Here is a 17,480-nt window from a genome sequence, read left to right as displayed (position 1 = left end):
CTTAAGCAGAATGCGGAGATGTTCCAACTTAAATTTAAATGCAATTACATCAGGTTCAGCCTGTTGAGAAATGTTCCCTGAATCAGTAATTTCTCCCTCAGACAAAACCTCCCTGGCCCCCTCAGATTGGGTTAGGGGCCCTTCAGAGATATTAATATCAGCGTCGTCATGCTCTTCAGTAACTAAAACAGAGCAGCCACGCTTACGCTGACAAGGGTTCATTTTGGCTAAAATGTTTTTGACAGAATTATCCATTACAGCCGTTAATTGTTGCATAGTAAGGAGTATTGGCGCGCTAGATGTACTAGGGGCCTCCTGAGTGGGCAAGACTCGTGTAGACGAAGGAGGGAATGATGCAGTACCATGCTTACTCCCCTCACTTGAGGAATCATCTTGGGCATCATTGTCATTAACACATAAATCACATTTATTTAAATGAACAGGAATTCTGGCTTCCCCACATTCAGAACACAGTCTATCTGGTAGTTCAGACATGTTAAACAGGCATAAACTTGATAATAAAGTACAAAAAACGTTTTAAAATAAAACCGTTACTGTCACTTTAAATTTTAAACTGAACACACTTTATTACTGCAATTGCGAAAAAACATGAAGGAATTGTACAAAATTCACCAAATTTTCACCACAGTGTCTTAAAGCCTTAAAAGTATTGCACACCAAATTTGGAAGCTTTAACCCTTAAAATAACGGAACCGGAGCCGTTTTAACACTTTAACCCCTTTACAGTCCCTGGTATCTGCTTTGCTGAGACCCAACCAAACCCAAAGGGGAATACGATACCAAATGACGCCTTCAGAAAGCCTTTTCTAAGTATCAGAGCTCCTCTCACATGCGACTGCATGCCATGCCTCTCAAAAACAAGTGCGCCACACCGGCGCGAAAATGAGGCTCTGCTTATGCTTTGGGAAAGCCCCAGAGAAATAAGGTGTCTAATACAGTGCCTGCCGATATTATAATATCAATATACCCAGATAAAATGATTCCTCAAGGCTAAATATGTTTTAAAAATGAATCGATTTAGCCCAGAAAAGTCTACATTCTTAATAAGCCCTTATGAAGCCCTTATTTACCATCGTAATAAACATGGCTTACCGGATCCCATAGGGAAAAATGACAGCTTCCAGCATTACGTCGTCTTGTTAGAATGTGTCATACCTCAAGCAGCAAGAGACTGCACACTGTTCCCCCAACTGAAGTTAATTGCTCTCAACAGTCCTGTGTGGAACAGCCATGGATTTTAGTTACGGTGCTAAAATCATTTTCCTCATACAAACAGAAATCTTCATCTCTTTTCTGTTTCTGAGTAAATAGTACATACCAGCACTATTTTAAAATAACAAACTCTTGATTGAATAATAAAAACTACAGTTAAAAACTAAAAAACTCTAAGCCATCTCCGTGGAGATGTTGCCTGTACAACGGCAAAGAGAATGACTGGGGTAGGCGGAGCCTAGGAGGGATCATGTGACCAGCTTTGCTGGGCTCTTTGCCATTTCCTGTTGGGGAAGAGAATATCCCACAAGTAAGGATGACGCCGTGGACCGGACACACCTATGTTGGAGAAATCAGCACAATGATATTTAAAAATAAGCAAAACTATACATTTTTACAAAAACACCCCCCAGATGGGCAATATAAATGTATTAGCTAAAAAACATTAATGCAAAGAAAAATCTAGTGTACAATGTCCCTTTAACGGATCAGGCAAATCTACCCACCACTTTCTCAAACCTAAACCATGAATGCATGAATTATTTGAGACAGACCCAATAATTATTAAATTAATTCATGCCCGTAGGAATAACAGATTTAATAGAAAATCCATCTAATACCCACCTAATACCAGTTTAAACTCTTTTAATGCCCCAGTACCTAAGTGCTTTCGTACTCGCATTATGTTTTCCAAATATTTTTTGCTACAGATGTAATCCTCGTGCTTTCCTCTATATCTTTCTTGGCTTTATGAATGTTACTCAAATGTGTACCTAGGACTTTCGTGGTCACCATTTATAATAGATAACAAAGTTACAGGTGATACATTAAATCACATGGATTGTTTTGCAATTTATGTAATCCCTCAATTTCCAAATATTTTCAAATCCTCTTATTTCTTGTTTATTCTACATATATGTGCATGGAATTTAAGCCTGAAATAAAGATACTCTCTTGGCATTGAGATTAATATGACTGGTGACTAAGAAGTAATTTAAATTAAGTGGCTTTCTATATCTAAAAGCAAGTTCTGTTGATATTTGTGGTAAACATTGGTCATCAGATAGATGAATCAGATTTGTGTGTCTGATTTGTTAGGTTTTGGTAAGACTCTCCTATATACAAAGTTAATAACAGTATGTTTGTGTTTATGTTGCGCAGGTCTTATGTGCGTTGACTTGAATATTATTCAGTGAGCCGGGCCTATTAAATTACTCGCCACTGGAGAATCTGGGTTACGTACCTTTTATATAAGACTTGATCAAGGTAGATAGGCTGGCTTGCCTTAACATTGAGAAAGACATAGTTAGGAGGGGCAAAATGAGTTTGTTGGTGGGGAGGTGAAACTACACCGAAATATTAATACAAAGGTTCAAGTTATTAGCCAGAAATCTGGGGGAGGTGGTGACATGGTCTTTCCCTTCCCAGCCTTTGGGAATTGTTCATTTAACGTAGATGTGATTTTACTTGTCAGGTATATGGACCAGGTGAATCCATTTCGATTGAATAACTCCAACTCCATTAAAGGTTAATTTTAATAGTATATTGTGCGGAAAAACTTCTTTCCTGTTCTTTTTCTTTATTACATGATACAGGGGGCCAGCAAATTCAAGAACATTTTAAAATTTGAGAGAATAAAAAAAAATGCTGATTATTTAAGAGTCAGAGTAAGTGCTACTGAATTGTATGTTTTATTATGCACTTGTTGATTATACAACTCTACTGTTTTAATTAAATTTTAAGCATGCAGATTGATATGAGAAAGAAAACAATTTATGTAAGAACTTACCTGATAAATTCATTTCTTTCATAATGGCAAGAGTCCATGAGCTAGTGACGTATTGGATATACATTCCTACCAGGAGGAGCAAAGTTTCCAAAACTTCAAAATGCCTATAAATAAACCTCCCACCACACTCACACCTTAGTTTAACATATAGCCAAGCAGTGAGGTGTAAAAAGGAGTAAAAAAGCATACAAAAAAGAGGAACTGGAAAATAATATTGTGCTTTTATACAAAAAATATAACCACCAAAAACAGGGTGGGCCTCATGGACTCTTGCCATTATGAAAGAAATGAATTTATCAGGCAAGTTCTTACATAAATTATGTTTTCTTTCATGTAAATGGCAAAAGTCCATGAGCTAGTGACGTATGGGATAAAATACCCAAGCTGTGGAAGTCCACAGACGAGTCACTAGAGAGGGAGGGGTAAAATAAAAACAGCTATTTCCGCTGAGAAATGAAATCCAAACAAAAAATACGTTTTTCTTATAAATTACAAGAAAAAAAACTTAAAAATATAAGCAGAATGAATCAAACTGGGACAGCTGTCTGAAGAACGTTTCTACCAAAGACTGCTTCAGAAGAAGCAAATACATCGAAATGGTAAAATTTTGTAAATGTATACAAAGACCACCAAGTTGCTGCTTTGCAAATCTGATCAACTGAAGCTTCATTCTTAAAAGCCCAAGAAGTGGCAACTGATCTAGTAGAATGAGCCGTAATTCTCGGAGACAGAGACTGACCTGCCACCAAGTAAGCCTTGTGAATCAAAAGCTTTAACCAAGATGCCAAAGAAATGGCAGAGGTTTTCTGACCTTTCTTAGGACCAGAAAAGACAACAAATAGACTAAAAGTCTTCCTGAAATCCTTAGTAGCCTCAACATAGTATTTCAAAGCTCTTACAACAACATCCAAAGAGTGTAACAATTTCTCAAGACAATTCTTAGGATTCAGACACAAGGAAGGAACAACAATTTCCCTACTAATATTAGAATTCACAACCTTATAAAGAAATGTAAACGAAGTCCGCAAAACAGCTTTATCCTGATGGAAAATCAGAAAAGGAGACTCACAACAGAGAGCAGACAATTCAGAAACTCTACTATCAGAAGAGATAGCCAAAAGGAACAATACTTTCCAAGAAAGTAGTTTAATATCCAAAGAATGCATAGGCTCAAAAGGAGGAGCCTGCAAAAACTTCAAAACCAAAGTAAGACTCCAAGAAGGAGAAATAGATTTAATAACAGACTTGATACAGATCTTGATACAGACCAAAGCCTGAACAAAATAGTGAATATCCGGAAGTTTAGCAATCTTTCTATGAAATAAAACAGAAAGAGCAGAGATTTGTCCCTTCAAAGTACTTGCAGACAAACCTTTATCCAAACCGTCCTGAAGAAACTGTAAAATTCTAGGAATTCTAAAAGAATGCCAAGAGAATTTATGAGAAGAACACCATGAAATATAGGTTTTCCAAACCCGATAATAAATTTTTCTTGAATCAGACTTATGAGCCTGCAACATAGTATTAATCACTGGACCAGAGACACTTCTATGACTAAGCGTTCAATTTCCATACCTTCAAATCTAGCAATTTGAGATCCTGATGGAAAACGGCCCTTGAGACAGAAGGTCTGGCCTTAAAGGAAGTGGCTAAGGTTGACAACTGGACATCCGGACAAGATCCGCATACCGAAACCTGTGAGGTCATGCTGGTGCTATAAGAAATTCATGCAATTGTTCCATTATGATCTTGAAGATCACCCTTGGAAGAAGAACTAGAGACGGAAAAATATAAGCAGATTGGTAAGACCAGGGAACTGCTAACGCATCCACCATCTCCGCCTGAGGATCCCTGGGCCTGGAAAGGTGTCTGGGAAGTTTCTTGTTTAGATGGGAAGCCATAAGATCTATTTCTAGAAGACCCCACATCTGTACAATCTGAAAAAAGACATCTGGATGGAGAGACCACTCCCCCGGATGTAAAGTCTGGCGGCTGAGATAATTCGCTTCCCAATTGTCTACACCTGGGATATGAATCGCAGATATAAGACAAGAGTTGGATTCTGCTCAAGAAAGTATCCATGATACTACTTCCATTGCTAAAGGACTGCGAGTCCCTCCCTGATGATTTGACATATGCCACAGTTGTGATGTCTGTCTGAAAGCAAATGAAAAGTTCTCTCTTTAATAGAGACCAAGCCTGAAGAGCCCTGAAAATAGCACAGAGTTTTAAAATATTGATTGGAAACCTCGCCTCTAGAGGATTCCAAACCCCTTGTGCTTTCAGAGACCCACAGACAGCTCCCCAACCTGAAAGACTTGCATCTGTTGAGACTACAGTCCAGGAAGGACGAACAAAAGAGGTGCTTGAACAATACGATGGTCTAACAACCAAGTCAGAGAGAGTAGAATACTGGGATTTAAGAATATCAATTGTGATATCTGAGTATAATCCCTGCACCAATAATTCAGCATGCAAAGCTGCAGAGGTCTCATATGAAAACAAGCAAAGGGGATCGCGTACAATGCTGCAGTCACGAGACCTAAAACTTCCGTGCACATAGCCACTGACGGGAATGATCGAGACAGGCTGAAACCAATTTAATTTGTCTCTTCTCTTTTAAAGACAGAGTCATGGACACTGAATCTATCTGGTAAAATAAACAAGTAACCCTTGTCTGAGGAATCAAGAAACTCTTTTGTAAATTGATCCTCCAACCATGGCTTTGAAGAAACAACACTAGTTGATTTGTGTGAGATTCTACTAAATGAAAAGATTGAGCCAGTACCAAGATATCGTCAAAATAAAGAAACACTGCAATACCCTGCTCTCTGATTACAGATAGAAGGGCACCGAGAACCTTCAAAAAGATTCTTGGAGCTGTTGCTAGGCCAAATGGAAGAGCGACAAATTGTTAATGCTTGTCTAGAAAAAAGAATGTCAGAAACCGATAGTGATCTGGAGGAATGTGAAAATAAGCGTCCTGTAAGTCTATTGTGGACATATAATGACCTTGCTGAAGAAAAGGCAGAATAGTCCATATAGTCACCATCTTGAAAGTTGGGACCCTTAAAGTATTCAAAAACTTCAGATCCAGAACTGGTCTGAATGAATTTTCTTTCTTTGGGACAATGAATAGGTTTGAATAAAAACCCAGACCCTGTTCCTGAAGCGGACCTTTTATAATCACCCCTGAAAGCTCTAGATCTGAAACACACTTCAGACCTGAGCTTTCACAGGATTTGTTGGAATGTGAGAGAAAAAATCTTTTCACAGAAGGATTTAATATGAAATCTATTCAATACCCTTGAGAGACAATGCTCTGAAGTCTGAATCCACTGATTCTGAACAGAATCTGCCCAAATTTTTTGAAATAATTATAATCTGCCCCCAGCAGTTGAACTGGATTGAGGGCCATACCATCATGCAGTCTTGGGGGCTGGTGTTGGCTTCTAAGGCTTGGATTTATCCCAACTTGAAGATGGCTTCCTATTGGAACTAGAGTCCTTAACCAAATAAATGATTACCCTGGAAATATAGAGATAGTAATCTAGATTTAGTTACCGTCAACATTCCATGATTGAAGCCATAAAGCTCTTCTAGCTAAAAATAGCTAAAGACATAGATTTAACATCAATCTTGATGATATCAAAAATAGCATCACAGATAAAATGATTAGCATGTTGAAGCAAACGAACAATGCTAGACAAATCAGGATCTGCTTCCTGTTGTGCTAAGCTATCCAACCAAAAAGTTGACGCAGCAACATCAGCAATAGAAATGGCAGGTCTGAGAATATAGCCAGAAAGCAAATAAGCTTTCCTTAGATAAGATTCGATCTTCCTATCGAAAGGATCCTTAAAAGAAGTACTATCTTCCATAGGAATAGTAGTACATTTAGCAAGAGTAGAAATAGCCCCATCAACCTTAGGGACTTTTTCACAAAAATTGTATTTTAGCCACTGGCAAAGGATACAACCTTTTAAAACTTGAAGAAGGAACAAAAATAGTACCAGTCTTAGACCATTCCATAGCAATCACATCATAAATAGCATCAGGTACAGGAAAAACCTCAGGAGTAGTCACAGGAGGTTTATAGACAGAATTGAAACATTTACTGGATTATCAAGAGGACCAGACTCCTCAATATCCAAAGTTATCAACACTTCTTTTAACAAAGAACGAATATACTCAATCTTAAATAGATAAGATGATTTATCAGTGTCAATGTCTGAAGTAGGATCTTCTGAGTCAGAGAGATCCTCATCAGAGGAGCATATATCAGTATGTTGTCGGTCATTACGAATTTCCTCAGTATTATAAGAAGTTTTAAAAGACCTTTTACGTTTATTTGAAGGTGGTATAACAGCCATAGACTTCTGTATCGCATCAGCAATATAATTTTTCATATCAACAGGGATATCATGTACTTAGATGTTGAAGGAACAACAGATACTGTACTAGCACTAATAGAAACCTTTTCTGCATGCAAAAGCTTATCATGAAAACTGTTACACACTACATCTGGAGATATAATCTCCACTAGCTTACAACAGATACAATTAGCTTTGGTAGAACTGTGTTCAGGCAGCATGGTTCCTACAGCAGCTTCTGAGACAGGATCAGATTGAGACATCTTGTAAAATGTAAAAAAGAAAAATAACATTTAACCAGAAGGTCTGAGAATATAACCAGAATGGAAATAAGCTTTCCTCAGATAAGATTCAATCTTCCAATCTAAAGGATCCTTAAAAGAAGTACTATCTTTCATAGGAATAGTAGTATGTCTGGCAAGATTAGAAATAGCCCCATCAACCTTCGGGACTTTTTCCCAAAACTCCAAATTAGCCACCAATACTTCTTTCAACAAAGACCGAATATATTCAATCTTAAAAAGATAAGAAGATTTATCAATTTCAAAGTCTGAAGTAGGATCTTCTGAACCAGAGAGATCCTCTTCAGAGGATGATATTTCAGTATGTTGTCTGTCATTACAAAATTCATCAGTTTTATGAGAAGTTTTAAAAGACCTTTTACGTTTATTAGAAGGTGGAATAGCAGACATATCCTTCTGTATTGCATCAGCAATAGTTTTTCATATCAACAGGGATATCATGTACATTGGATGATGAGGGAACAACAGACTGTACTAGTACTAATAGAAACATTATCGGCATGCAAAAGCTCATCATGACAACTGTAACATAATATAGCCGGAGATATAATCTTAGCTTGCTTACAACAGAAACACTTAGCTTTGGTAGAACTGTGTTCAGGGAGCATGGTTCCTACAGTAGCTTATGAGACAGGATCAGACTGAGACATCTTGAAAAACGTAAAAGAAAAAAATAACATTTAAACAAAATATCCAATTTCTTCATATAGCAGTTTCAGGAATAGGAAAAAATGCATATGCTAATATACGCAGAAAAGCAAACAGCATAGCCCTCTAGAATATAGAGAGAGCAATGAGCATAAAGGAAGTGGAGTAATAAAACAAAAAAATATTTGGCGCCAAGAATGACGCACGACGCAAAGGAAAGTGAAATTTTTATTATTATTATTTTTCTTTGGCGCCAACCAACTTCCGGAAATTACGCAACTCGCTTCATAACAAGTGCGACTTCGCTCCAATCAACCTAACGTCAATAAAGATGCAGGAAATGCCGAAAGTTGCAACACTAAAGACGCAAATTCGTGCCAAAAAAAAAAAACTTTGCGCCAAACTTTTGCACACTCGCGAGCCTAGATTTGCCCACGAAATTTAAGGAAAAACAAGTCAAATTGCAAAAAAAAGACTAAAACCCAGGTAAGAAAATATGAAAAAATAACTTCCTAAAACATGATTCCCATACTGAAACAGTTAGACTGCAAAGGGAAATACACATAGACCTGACTCATGGCAAATATAAGTAAATACATATATTTAAAACTTTATATTAATACATAAAGCGCCAAACATAGCTGAGAGTGTCTTAAACAATGATACATACTTACCAAAAGACACCCATCCACATATAGCAGATAGCCAAACCAGTACTGAAAACTATCAGCAGAGGTAATGGTATAAGAGTATATTGTCAATCTGAAAAGGGAGGTAGGAGATGAATCCCTACGACCAATAACAGAGTACCCTTGAAAAGATTTCCCATGAGTGAAACCATAAAAATCAACAGGCGATACTCTCGTCACATCCCTCTGACAAACACTGTACTCTGAGAGGCACTGTGCTTCAAAATGCTTAGAAGCGCTTATCATAGAAGAAATCAAGCACAAACTTACTTCACCAACTCCATAGGAGGCAAAGTTTGTAAAACTAAGGTGTGAGTGTGGTGGGAGGTGTATTTATAGGCATTTTGAGGTTTGGGAAACTTTGACCCTCCTGGTAGAAATGTACATCCCATACGTCACTAGCTCATGGACTCTTGCCATTTACATGAAAAAGTGATAGAAAACAACTAATAATGTACTATTAAAGGGACATAATACTCATATGCTAAATCACTTTAAACTGATGCTGTATAACTGTAAAAAGCTGACAGGAAAATGTCACCTGAGCATCTCTATGTAAAAAGGAAGATATTTTACCTCACAATTTCCTCAGCTCAGCAGAGTAAGTTCTGTGTAATAAGTTATACTCAGCTGCTGCTCAGCTGCAGGTAAAAAAATAAATAAATGAAGAAATGAACAGCAGCCAATCAGCATCAACAGTGCTGAGGTCATGAACTCTTTTACTGTGATCTCATGAGATTTCACTTAACTCTCATGAGATTTCATTGTAAACTTCCTTAAGCTGAATAGGGAAATAAGATGAGAGTGCACGTAAGCTCGCTCCTTCTGCTGTCCCGGGACAGACATACTGATTTGTTGCTTAGAAGTCCTTTACAATGGGATGTGGCTACTTAGGACATTTTGAGGTAAAATATATTTCTTTTTTACATAAAGATGTTCAGGTGATATTTTCTAGTCAGCTTTTTACAGCTATGCTGCATCACTTTCAAGTGTTTAAACATTTGGGTATTATGACCCTTTAAATTAAATTTAACAGATTTTACTTTCCATTTTTAGACAGACAATTTTGAGTACAATGTACCTTTATCATAAAAACTGCAGTTACATACCTGAAGATATCCTTTCAGATTATTTGGTGTCTTAAAATCTCCCTTCATGACCTGTAATGAACACAAATCAAATACAATAAGATATACCAGTAAGATACAATTAAAATTACTGCAAATCCCCTTTATGCACAATTACTAATCTTTATCATAAAGTCTGTCATGTAAAAAGTAAAATCAACTAGCATGCAAAAAATGGTTGGAGTTCTTACTAAAATATGAGTAAGCTGGGTTCAAAAGGTGCTATTAAAGTACTTTTCATACACTATAAAAAATATATAGATATCTGACCATTACACCTATATGAGCTTGTTGGGCATGCCATTCCAAAATAATAGGCATATGAGAGAGAATGTATGAGAGTGAGCGGAATATATATATATATATATATATATATATATATATATATATATATACACACACACACACATATATATATATACATATATACACACACACACAGTATATATACACTGTATATACACATACAGTGGATATAAAAAAGTCAGGTTTCTGTGATGTAAAAAAATGAGAAAGATAAATCATTTCAGAACTTTTTCCACCTTTAATGTGACCTATAAACTGTACAACTTGAAAAACAAACTGAAACTTTAAGGTGGAGGGAAGTAAAAATAAAAAAACTAAAATAATATGGTTGCATAAGTGTGCACACCCTGTTATAATTGGGGATTTAGCTGTGTTTAGAATTGAGCAATCACATTCAAAATCATGTTAAATAGGAGTCAGTAGACACCTGCCACCATTTAGAATGCCTCTGATTAACCCCAAATAAAGTTAAGCTGTTCTAGTAGGTCTTTCCTGACATTTTCTTAGTCGCAACCTACAGCAAAAGCCATGGTTCGCAGAGAGAGCTTCCAAAGCATCAGAGGGATCTCATTGTTAAAAGGTATCAGTCAGAAGAATGGTACAAAAGAATTTCCAAGGCATTAGATATACCATGGAACACAGTGAAGACAGTCATCATCAAGTGGAGAAAATATGGCGCAACAGTGACATTACCAAGAACTGGACAGCCCTCCAAAATTGATGAAAAGACGATAAGAAAAATGGTCTGGGAGGCTACCAAGAGGCCTACAGCACCATTAAAGGAGCTGCAGGAATATCTGGCAAGTACTGGCTGTGTGGTGCATGTGACAACAATCGCCAGTATTCTTCATATGTCTGTGTTATGGGGTAGAGTGGCAAGACGGAAGTATTTGCTTACGAAAAAAAACATCCAAGCCCAGCTAAATTTTGCAAAAACACATCTGAAGTCTCCCAAAAGCATGTCGCAAAAGGTGTTCTGGTTTGATGAAACCAAGATTAAACTTTTTGGCCATAATTCCAAAAGATATGTTCGGCGCAAAAACAACACTGCATATAACCAAAAGAACACCATACCCACAGTGAAGCATTTTGGTGGCAGCATCATGCTTTGGGTCTGTTTTTCTTTAGCTGGAACTGGGGCCTTAGTAAAGGTAGAGGGAATTATGAACAGTTCCAAATACCAGACAATATTGGCACAAAACCTTCAGGCTTCTGCTAGAAAGCTGAACATGAAGAGGAACTTCATCTTTCAGCATGACAATGCCCCAAAGCATACATCCAAATCAACAAAGGAATGGCTTCACCAGAAGAAGATTAAAGTTTTGGAATGGCCCAGTCAGAGCCCAGACCTGAATCCAATCGAAAATCTGTGGGGGTGATCTTAAGTGGGCTGTGCACAAGAGATGCCCTCACAATCTGACAAAGAAGAGTGGGCAAATCTTGCCAGGTCAAGATGTGCCATGCTGAAAAACTCATACACAAAAAGACTGAGTGCTGTAATAAAATCAAAGGGTGCTTCAACAAAGTATTTCTTTAAGGGTGTGCACACTTATGCAACCATATTATTTTAGTTTTTTATTTCTACTTCCCTCCACCTAAAAGATGTTGGTTTGTTTTGCAATTGGAGTTGTACAGTTTATAGGTCACATTAAAGGTGGAAAAAGTTCTGAAATGATTTATCTTTGCCTCCTTTTTTTACAACACAGAAACATGACATTTTAACAGTGGTGTGTAGACTTTTTATATCCACAGTTTACTTTCAACTCATAATATGAGCGCAAAAAGGTTACTTCTAGCAAAGTTAACTCACAAGTGAGAGTGTTAATTAGCTTTACACACACACACATATATATATATATATATATATATACATACATACATATACATACATACACATATACATACATACATACAGTACAGGTGGCCCTTGGTTTACGCCGGTTCAATTTGCGCCGTTTCAGAATAACAACCTTTTTTTTCAGCCATGTGACTGCTATTGAAAAGCTTTGGAAAGCAAAGTGCACTAATTAAAATAGCCAGTAAGTGGAGCGGTCCGCTTGTTTTGCAGCAAAGTTATGCTACTTAAAGGGCCATAATACCCAAATGTTTAAACACTTGAAAGTGATGCAGCATAGCTGTAAAAAGCTGACTAGAAAATATCTCCTGAACATCTCTATGTAAAAAAGAAAGATATTTTACCTCAAAAGTTCCTCAGTAGCCACCTCCCATTGTAAAGGATTTCTAAGCAGCATTTTAGTGTGTCTGTCCTAGGACAGCTTAGGGGATGAGCCTCGTGCACTCTCATATTATTTCCCTATTCAGCTTACTATGAAATCTCATGAGAGTTAAGTCAAATCTCATGAGATCACAGTAAAAGAGTTCATGACCTCAGCACTGCTGATGCTGATTGGCTGCTGTTCATTTCTTAATTTTTTTTAAAAACATTTTTACCTGCAGCTGGGCAGCAGCCGAGTATAACGTTTTACACAAAACTTACTCTGCTGAGCTGAGGAGATTGTGAGGTAAAATATCTTCCTTTTTTACATAGAGATGCTCAGGTGATATTTTCCTGTCAGCCTTTTACAGTTATAATGCATCAGTTTCAAGTGATTTAGCATATGAGTATTATGTCCCTTTAACAGCCTGAAATTGATCTGTGTACACAGAGCAGACATTAGCTATGGAGTAAGATTTAGCAGCCACTTCCCTATTATCTTCCAGTCCAGCAGCTTCAGGTGAGGGTGCCTAACTGCTTATTAATCACTGCAGATTGAAATGCATAGAATAGGTGCAGACCCAATATTATCGAACATGCTAACAATGCAGAGAACTGATTGCAGAAAAATGCAAGTAAAAAAACGTTTTTTGTTCATTAAACTTAGTTTGATGATGATGATGATGCAGTCTGCTGTGTAATAATTTTATTAGGTGATGTTTAGCAAATGTTTTTGTTCATTAAACTTAGTTTGATGATGATACAATCTATATTATTAGGTTTATAATGCTGTTTAACATTTAAAGTCTTCATTTCAAAGCTTTAAAAATAATGTATTAGATGTCACTTATGACAATTTTGAGAGGGGCCTGGAACCTAACCCCCTCACTTCCCTTTGACTTACATTATAAACTAGGTTTCAATTTACAACGGTTTCGATTTACAACCATTACTCCTGGAACCTAACCCCGGCGTAAACTGAGGGCTACCTGTATATTTATAAATAACTTAACATAATCATGCAAATTATAATAGAGCTTTTTGTTAAATTCAAAGTCAACTATGTGTTTATAATCACTTTGTAACACTACTTCGTATGTATGTATGTATGTATGTATGTGTGTGTGTGTATGTATGTATTGTGACAGAAAGCAAGGCCTGGTTATAAATGGAAGATATTTAAGACCAAGCATTGTACATGCTATTTCTCCTTTCAGTTAAAACCCCAGGGAGAAAGAGTGTGTATTTGATTATCCCAGACAGCTGTGAAGCTGTCCAGCAGCTAATCACAGGTGTGGCTAATTAGAAGTTGTGAGGGTTTAAATAGCAGCCTCACTTAGGCCTTGAGAGAGAGATATACAGCTACAGAAGCTGGTGTGTGTTTGTTACACTGTGTAAAAGACTTTTGTTCCTGTGAACTGTAAAAGGACATTATTTTTACAAAGCACTTGTGGAATGCTGTGAAGTGCTGGGACACATTTAAAAGCACTTAACTTTGCTGCAGAGGAAGGATTTCCCTCTTTTGAAAATGAACTGCCTGTTTGTTATTGCTGTGAAAAATAAAGCCTTTTAAACTACAGTGGATTGTCCTGTGCTGCATTTGTGCCCTAGAAGACCGTGGTTAAAAGTGTTCCTGTCACACTTGGTGGAGAATATGGGCAACCACGTTGTATGTCTGTGGGCATAATAATCTGCAAGCAACATGGAGGAAGTCATTAAAGCTTTGATCCATTCTAATGCTATACAGCAGGAGACTAACAGAAAAGCTGCTGAAAATAGTGCAGCACTGCAACAGTTGGTCTTGGCCCAGTCAGAGAGTGCTATGCTGCTGGCTAAATCACAGAAGGAGAACACTGAATTGTTGATACAACAGATGGCTGCTGTGCAAGCTGAAACATTCAGGAAGACCCGGGAGGAGCAGCAAAGTGCTACACAGACTCTGCAACGAGAGGTTCAAGCCATATCAGAAAGACTGAACTCTGAATATGTTGGTGGCAGCCAAGGTTCCAGAGTAATAAGGGCTAGTCATTATCTCCAAAAAATGACAGCAGCCGATGATGTTGAGGCATATCTTTTGGCATTTGAACGCACAGCAGAAAGAGAAAAATGACCGACAGTTGAGTGGGCGAGTATACTTGCGCCATTTCTTAGTGGTGAACCTCAGAAGGCCTACTTTGATTTAGAGCCAGCACAAGCCTGTGACTATGAGAAATTGAAAGCAGAAATCCTTGCACGCCTGGGGGTGACTTCGGCAGTCCGTGCACAAAGATTCCATTCCTGGATGTTTTCATCTCATAATGCTGCAAGATCCCAGATGTTCGACCTTATACACCTTGCCAGGAAGTGGCTGCAACCAGAGGTTAATTCGGCTACCAAAATAGTGGAACTACTGGTGATGGACCGGTTTCAGCGTGGATTACCTGCTTCCCTGCGGCGGTGGGTTAATCAAGGTGATCCTCAAACAGCGGATCAGTTGATTGTATTGGTCGAAAGATTTATAGCTTCAGGAGAAGTTTTGCAACAATCTTCAATGGATCAGCCCCACAATCCCAAGTCCCAGAGCTCTACAAGAACCAGTAAGACTGTTCAGGGGATAAAGGGGATAAGAGAGCAGCAGGTGTATAGGCAAAACACCAGAGACATTTCCCCAGGAATTAAGGAAACATTTAACTATAACCAACCTGTAAGATGTTTTAAATGTAATGAGGTTGGGCATATTGCTAGAGACTGTGATAAAGATGAATTTATGGACTGTAATGTTGCACATTCACTATTGTCTAATAGCAACAGCTCTGTTAATAATGATTCCCATTGGTGTACTGTGATGGTTAATGGTAAAGTGTCTAGGGCTTTGCTTGATTCAGGAAGTATGGTCACACTAGTGGCTAAATCTTTAGTACCAGATGCAATATTAGATTATGGGGAAAAAATGGGAATTATCTGTGTTCATGGAGATAAACGGGAATATCCTACAGCTGAGGTGGAGATTGAGACTCAGTGTGGTAAATTAAAATATTGTGTTGGTGTAGTACCAAATTTAGCCCATGAGGTGGTGATAGGGAGAGATTTTCCAAAATTTCTGGAGTTATGGGAATCTCCAGAAATATGTCAAACTTCTGATATTTATGTATTTCCTTTCTCTGAAACTGATTTTGAAGGGGGTTCCATTGAAAAGGAGAAAAATAAGATTTATTGCCCTATGCCTGTATTAGTAGGTGATCAACCTTCTCAGAGTAATGAAGTACCAAGTACTAGCTCGGAAAATATTGATGATTTGATAGATCTGGTTGGTGGCCCTGGTAATTTTAAAAAAGCCCAATGGGAGGATCCAACATTGGTAGAGGCAAGAAATAATATCAGGGTTATAAATGATGTTGTGACACAGCCAGGAAATGTATTACCCTATCCTTATTTTGAAGCAGTTAATGATTTGGTATATCGTGTAGAGAAGAAAGGAACAGACATTGTTAAACAACTTTTGGTGCCCCAGACTTTTAGGAACACTGTTTTAAATCTTGCACATAACCACATTCTAGGGGGGCATTTGGGAGTTGAGAAAACCAAAGAGAGAGTTCTTAGAAGGTTTTATTGGCCAGGGATATTTGTAGCCATCAAGGATTATTGTGCTTCATGCCCTAAATGTCAACTTACAGCTCCTGCTAAAGATTTTCGTAACCCTTTAGTGCCCTTGCCTATAATTGATGTGCCTTTTGAAAGAATTGCTATGGACTTGGTGGGTCCGTTGGTTAAATCTGCTAGAGGACATCAGTATATACTGGTAATCCTTGATTATGCTACACGCTATCCTGAGGCAGTTCCCCTTCGTAACAGCTCTGCAAAGTCCATAGCAAAAGAACTCATGCTAATGTTTAGCAGGGTCGGGATACCTAAGGAAATTTTGACAGACCAAGGAACTCCATTTATGTCCAGGGTTACAAAAGAATTGTGTAAGTTGTTTGGCATAAAACAACTAAGGACCTCAGTATATCACCCTCAGACTGATGGTTTAGTAGAAAGGTTTAACAAAACTCTCAAAAGTATGCTAAGAAAGGTAATTGACACAGATGGGAGAAATTGGGACCTTCTGTTACCCTATTTAATGTTCTCTATCAGGGAGGTTCCCCAGGCTTCTACAGGTTTTTGCCCCATTTGAACTGTTATATGGGCGGCATCCCAGGGGATTACTAAATATAGTTAAAGAGACTTGGGAGCAAGAGACAACACCTTATCGAAGTATTATTGAACATATTTCCCAAATGCAGGATCGTATGGAAGCTGTCATGCCCATTGTAAGGGAACATATGGGAAAAGCACAGGAAGCACAAAAGTACAGCTACAACCGTAATGCTAGAGCCAGGGTGTTTCAACCTAGGGATAGGGTGTTAGTTCTGGTCCCTACAGTTGAAAATAAATTCTTGGCTACTTGGCAGGGCCCATATGAGATAATTGAGAAAGTGGGTGATGTTAATTACAAAGTCAGCCAGGGAGAAGGAAACCTGAGCAAATATATCATATAAATCTGTTAAAACCTTGGAAAGATAGGGAAGTTTTAGTTGCCTTAAAACCTACAGAACTCCCTATAACTGAACCAGAGGTAAATATATCAGAAACCCTATCTGTACATCAGAAGCGAGAGGTCAAGGATTTTATTAGAAGAAACAAAGAGGTATTTTCTGTGGTACCGGGAAAAACTAATGTTATTAAGCATGACATAATAACAGAACCAGGGAAGAAGGTCTGCCTTAAACCCTATAGGGTCCCTGAGGCTCGTAGAAAGGCTATTAAACTGGAAATAGAA

General features: G+C 37.9%; 1 protein-coding gene across 1 annotated transcript in view; it reads right to left on the bottom strand.

Annotated features, from left to right (window-relative positions):
• Positions 1-17,480, bottom strand: part of TPST2 (tyrosylprotein sulfotransferase 2) — a 254,414-nt gene that overhangs the window by 40,245 nt on the left and 196,689 nt on the right. The window contains exon 5 of the mRNA XM_053702085.1: positions 10,144-10,194. Coding sequence (XP_053558060.1) covers positions 10,144-10,194 — 51 coding nt within the window. The remainder of the gene's footprint in view (positions 1-10,143; positions 10,195-17,480) is intronic.

Source organism: Bombina bombina, chromosome 2 (assembly GCF_027579735.1).
Source record: "Bombina bombina isolate aBomBom1 chromosome 2, aBomBom1.pri, whole genome shotgun sequence".
Taxonomy (NCBI): domain Eukaryota; kingdom Metazoa; phylum Chordata; class Amphibia; order Anura; family Bombinatoridae; genus Bombina; species Bombina bombina.
The sequence above is the reverse complement of the archived record's forward strand: the minus strand, read 5'-3'. Positions and strand labels throughout refer to the sequence as shown.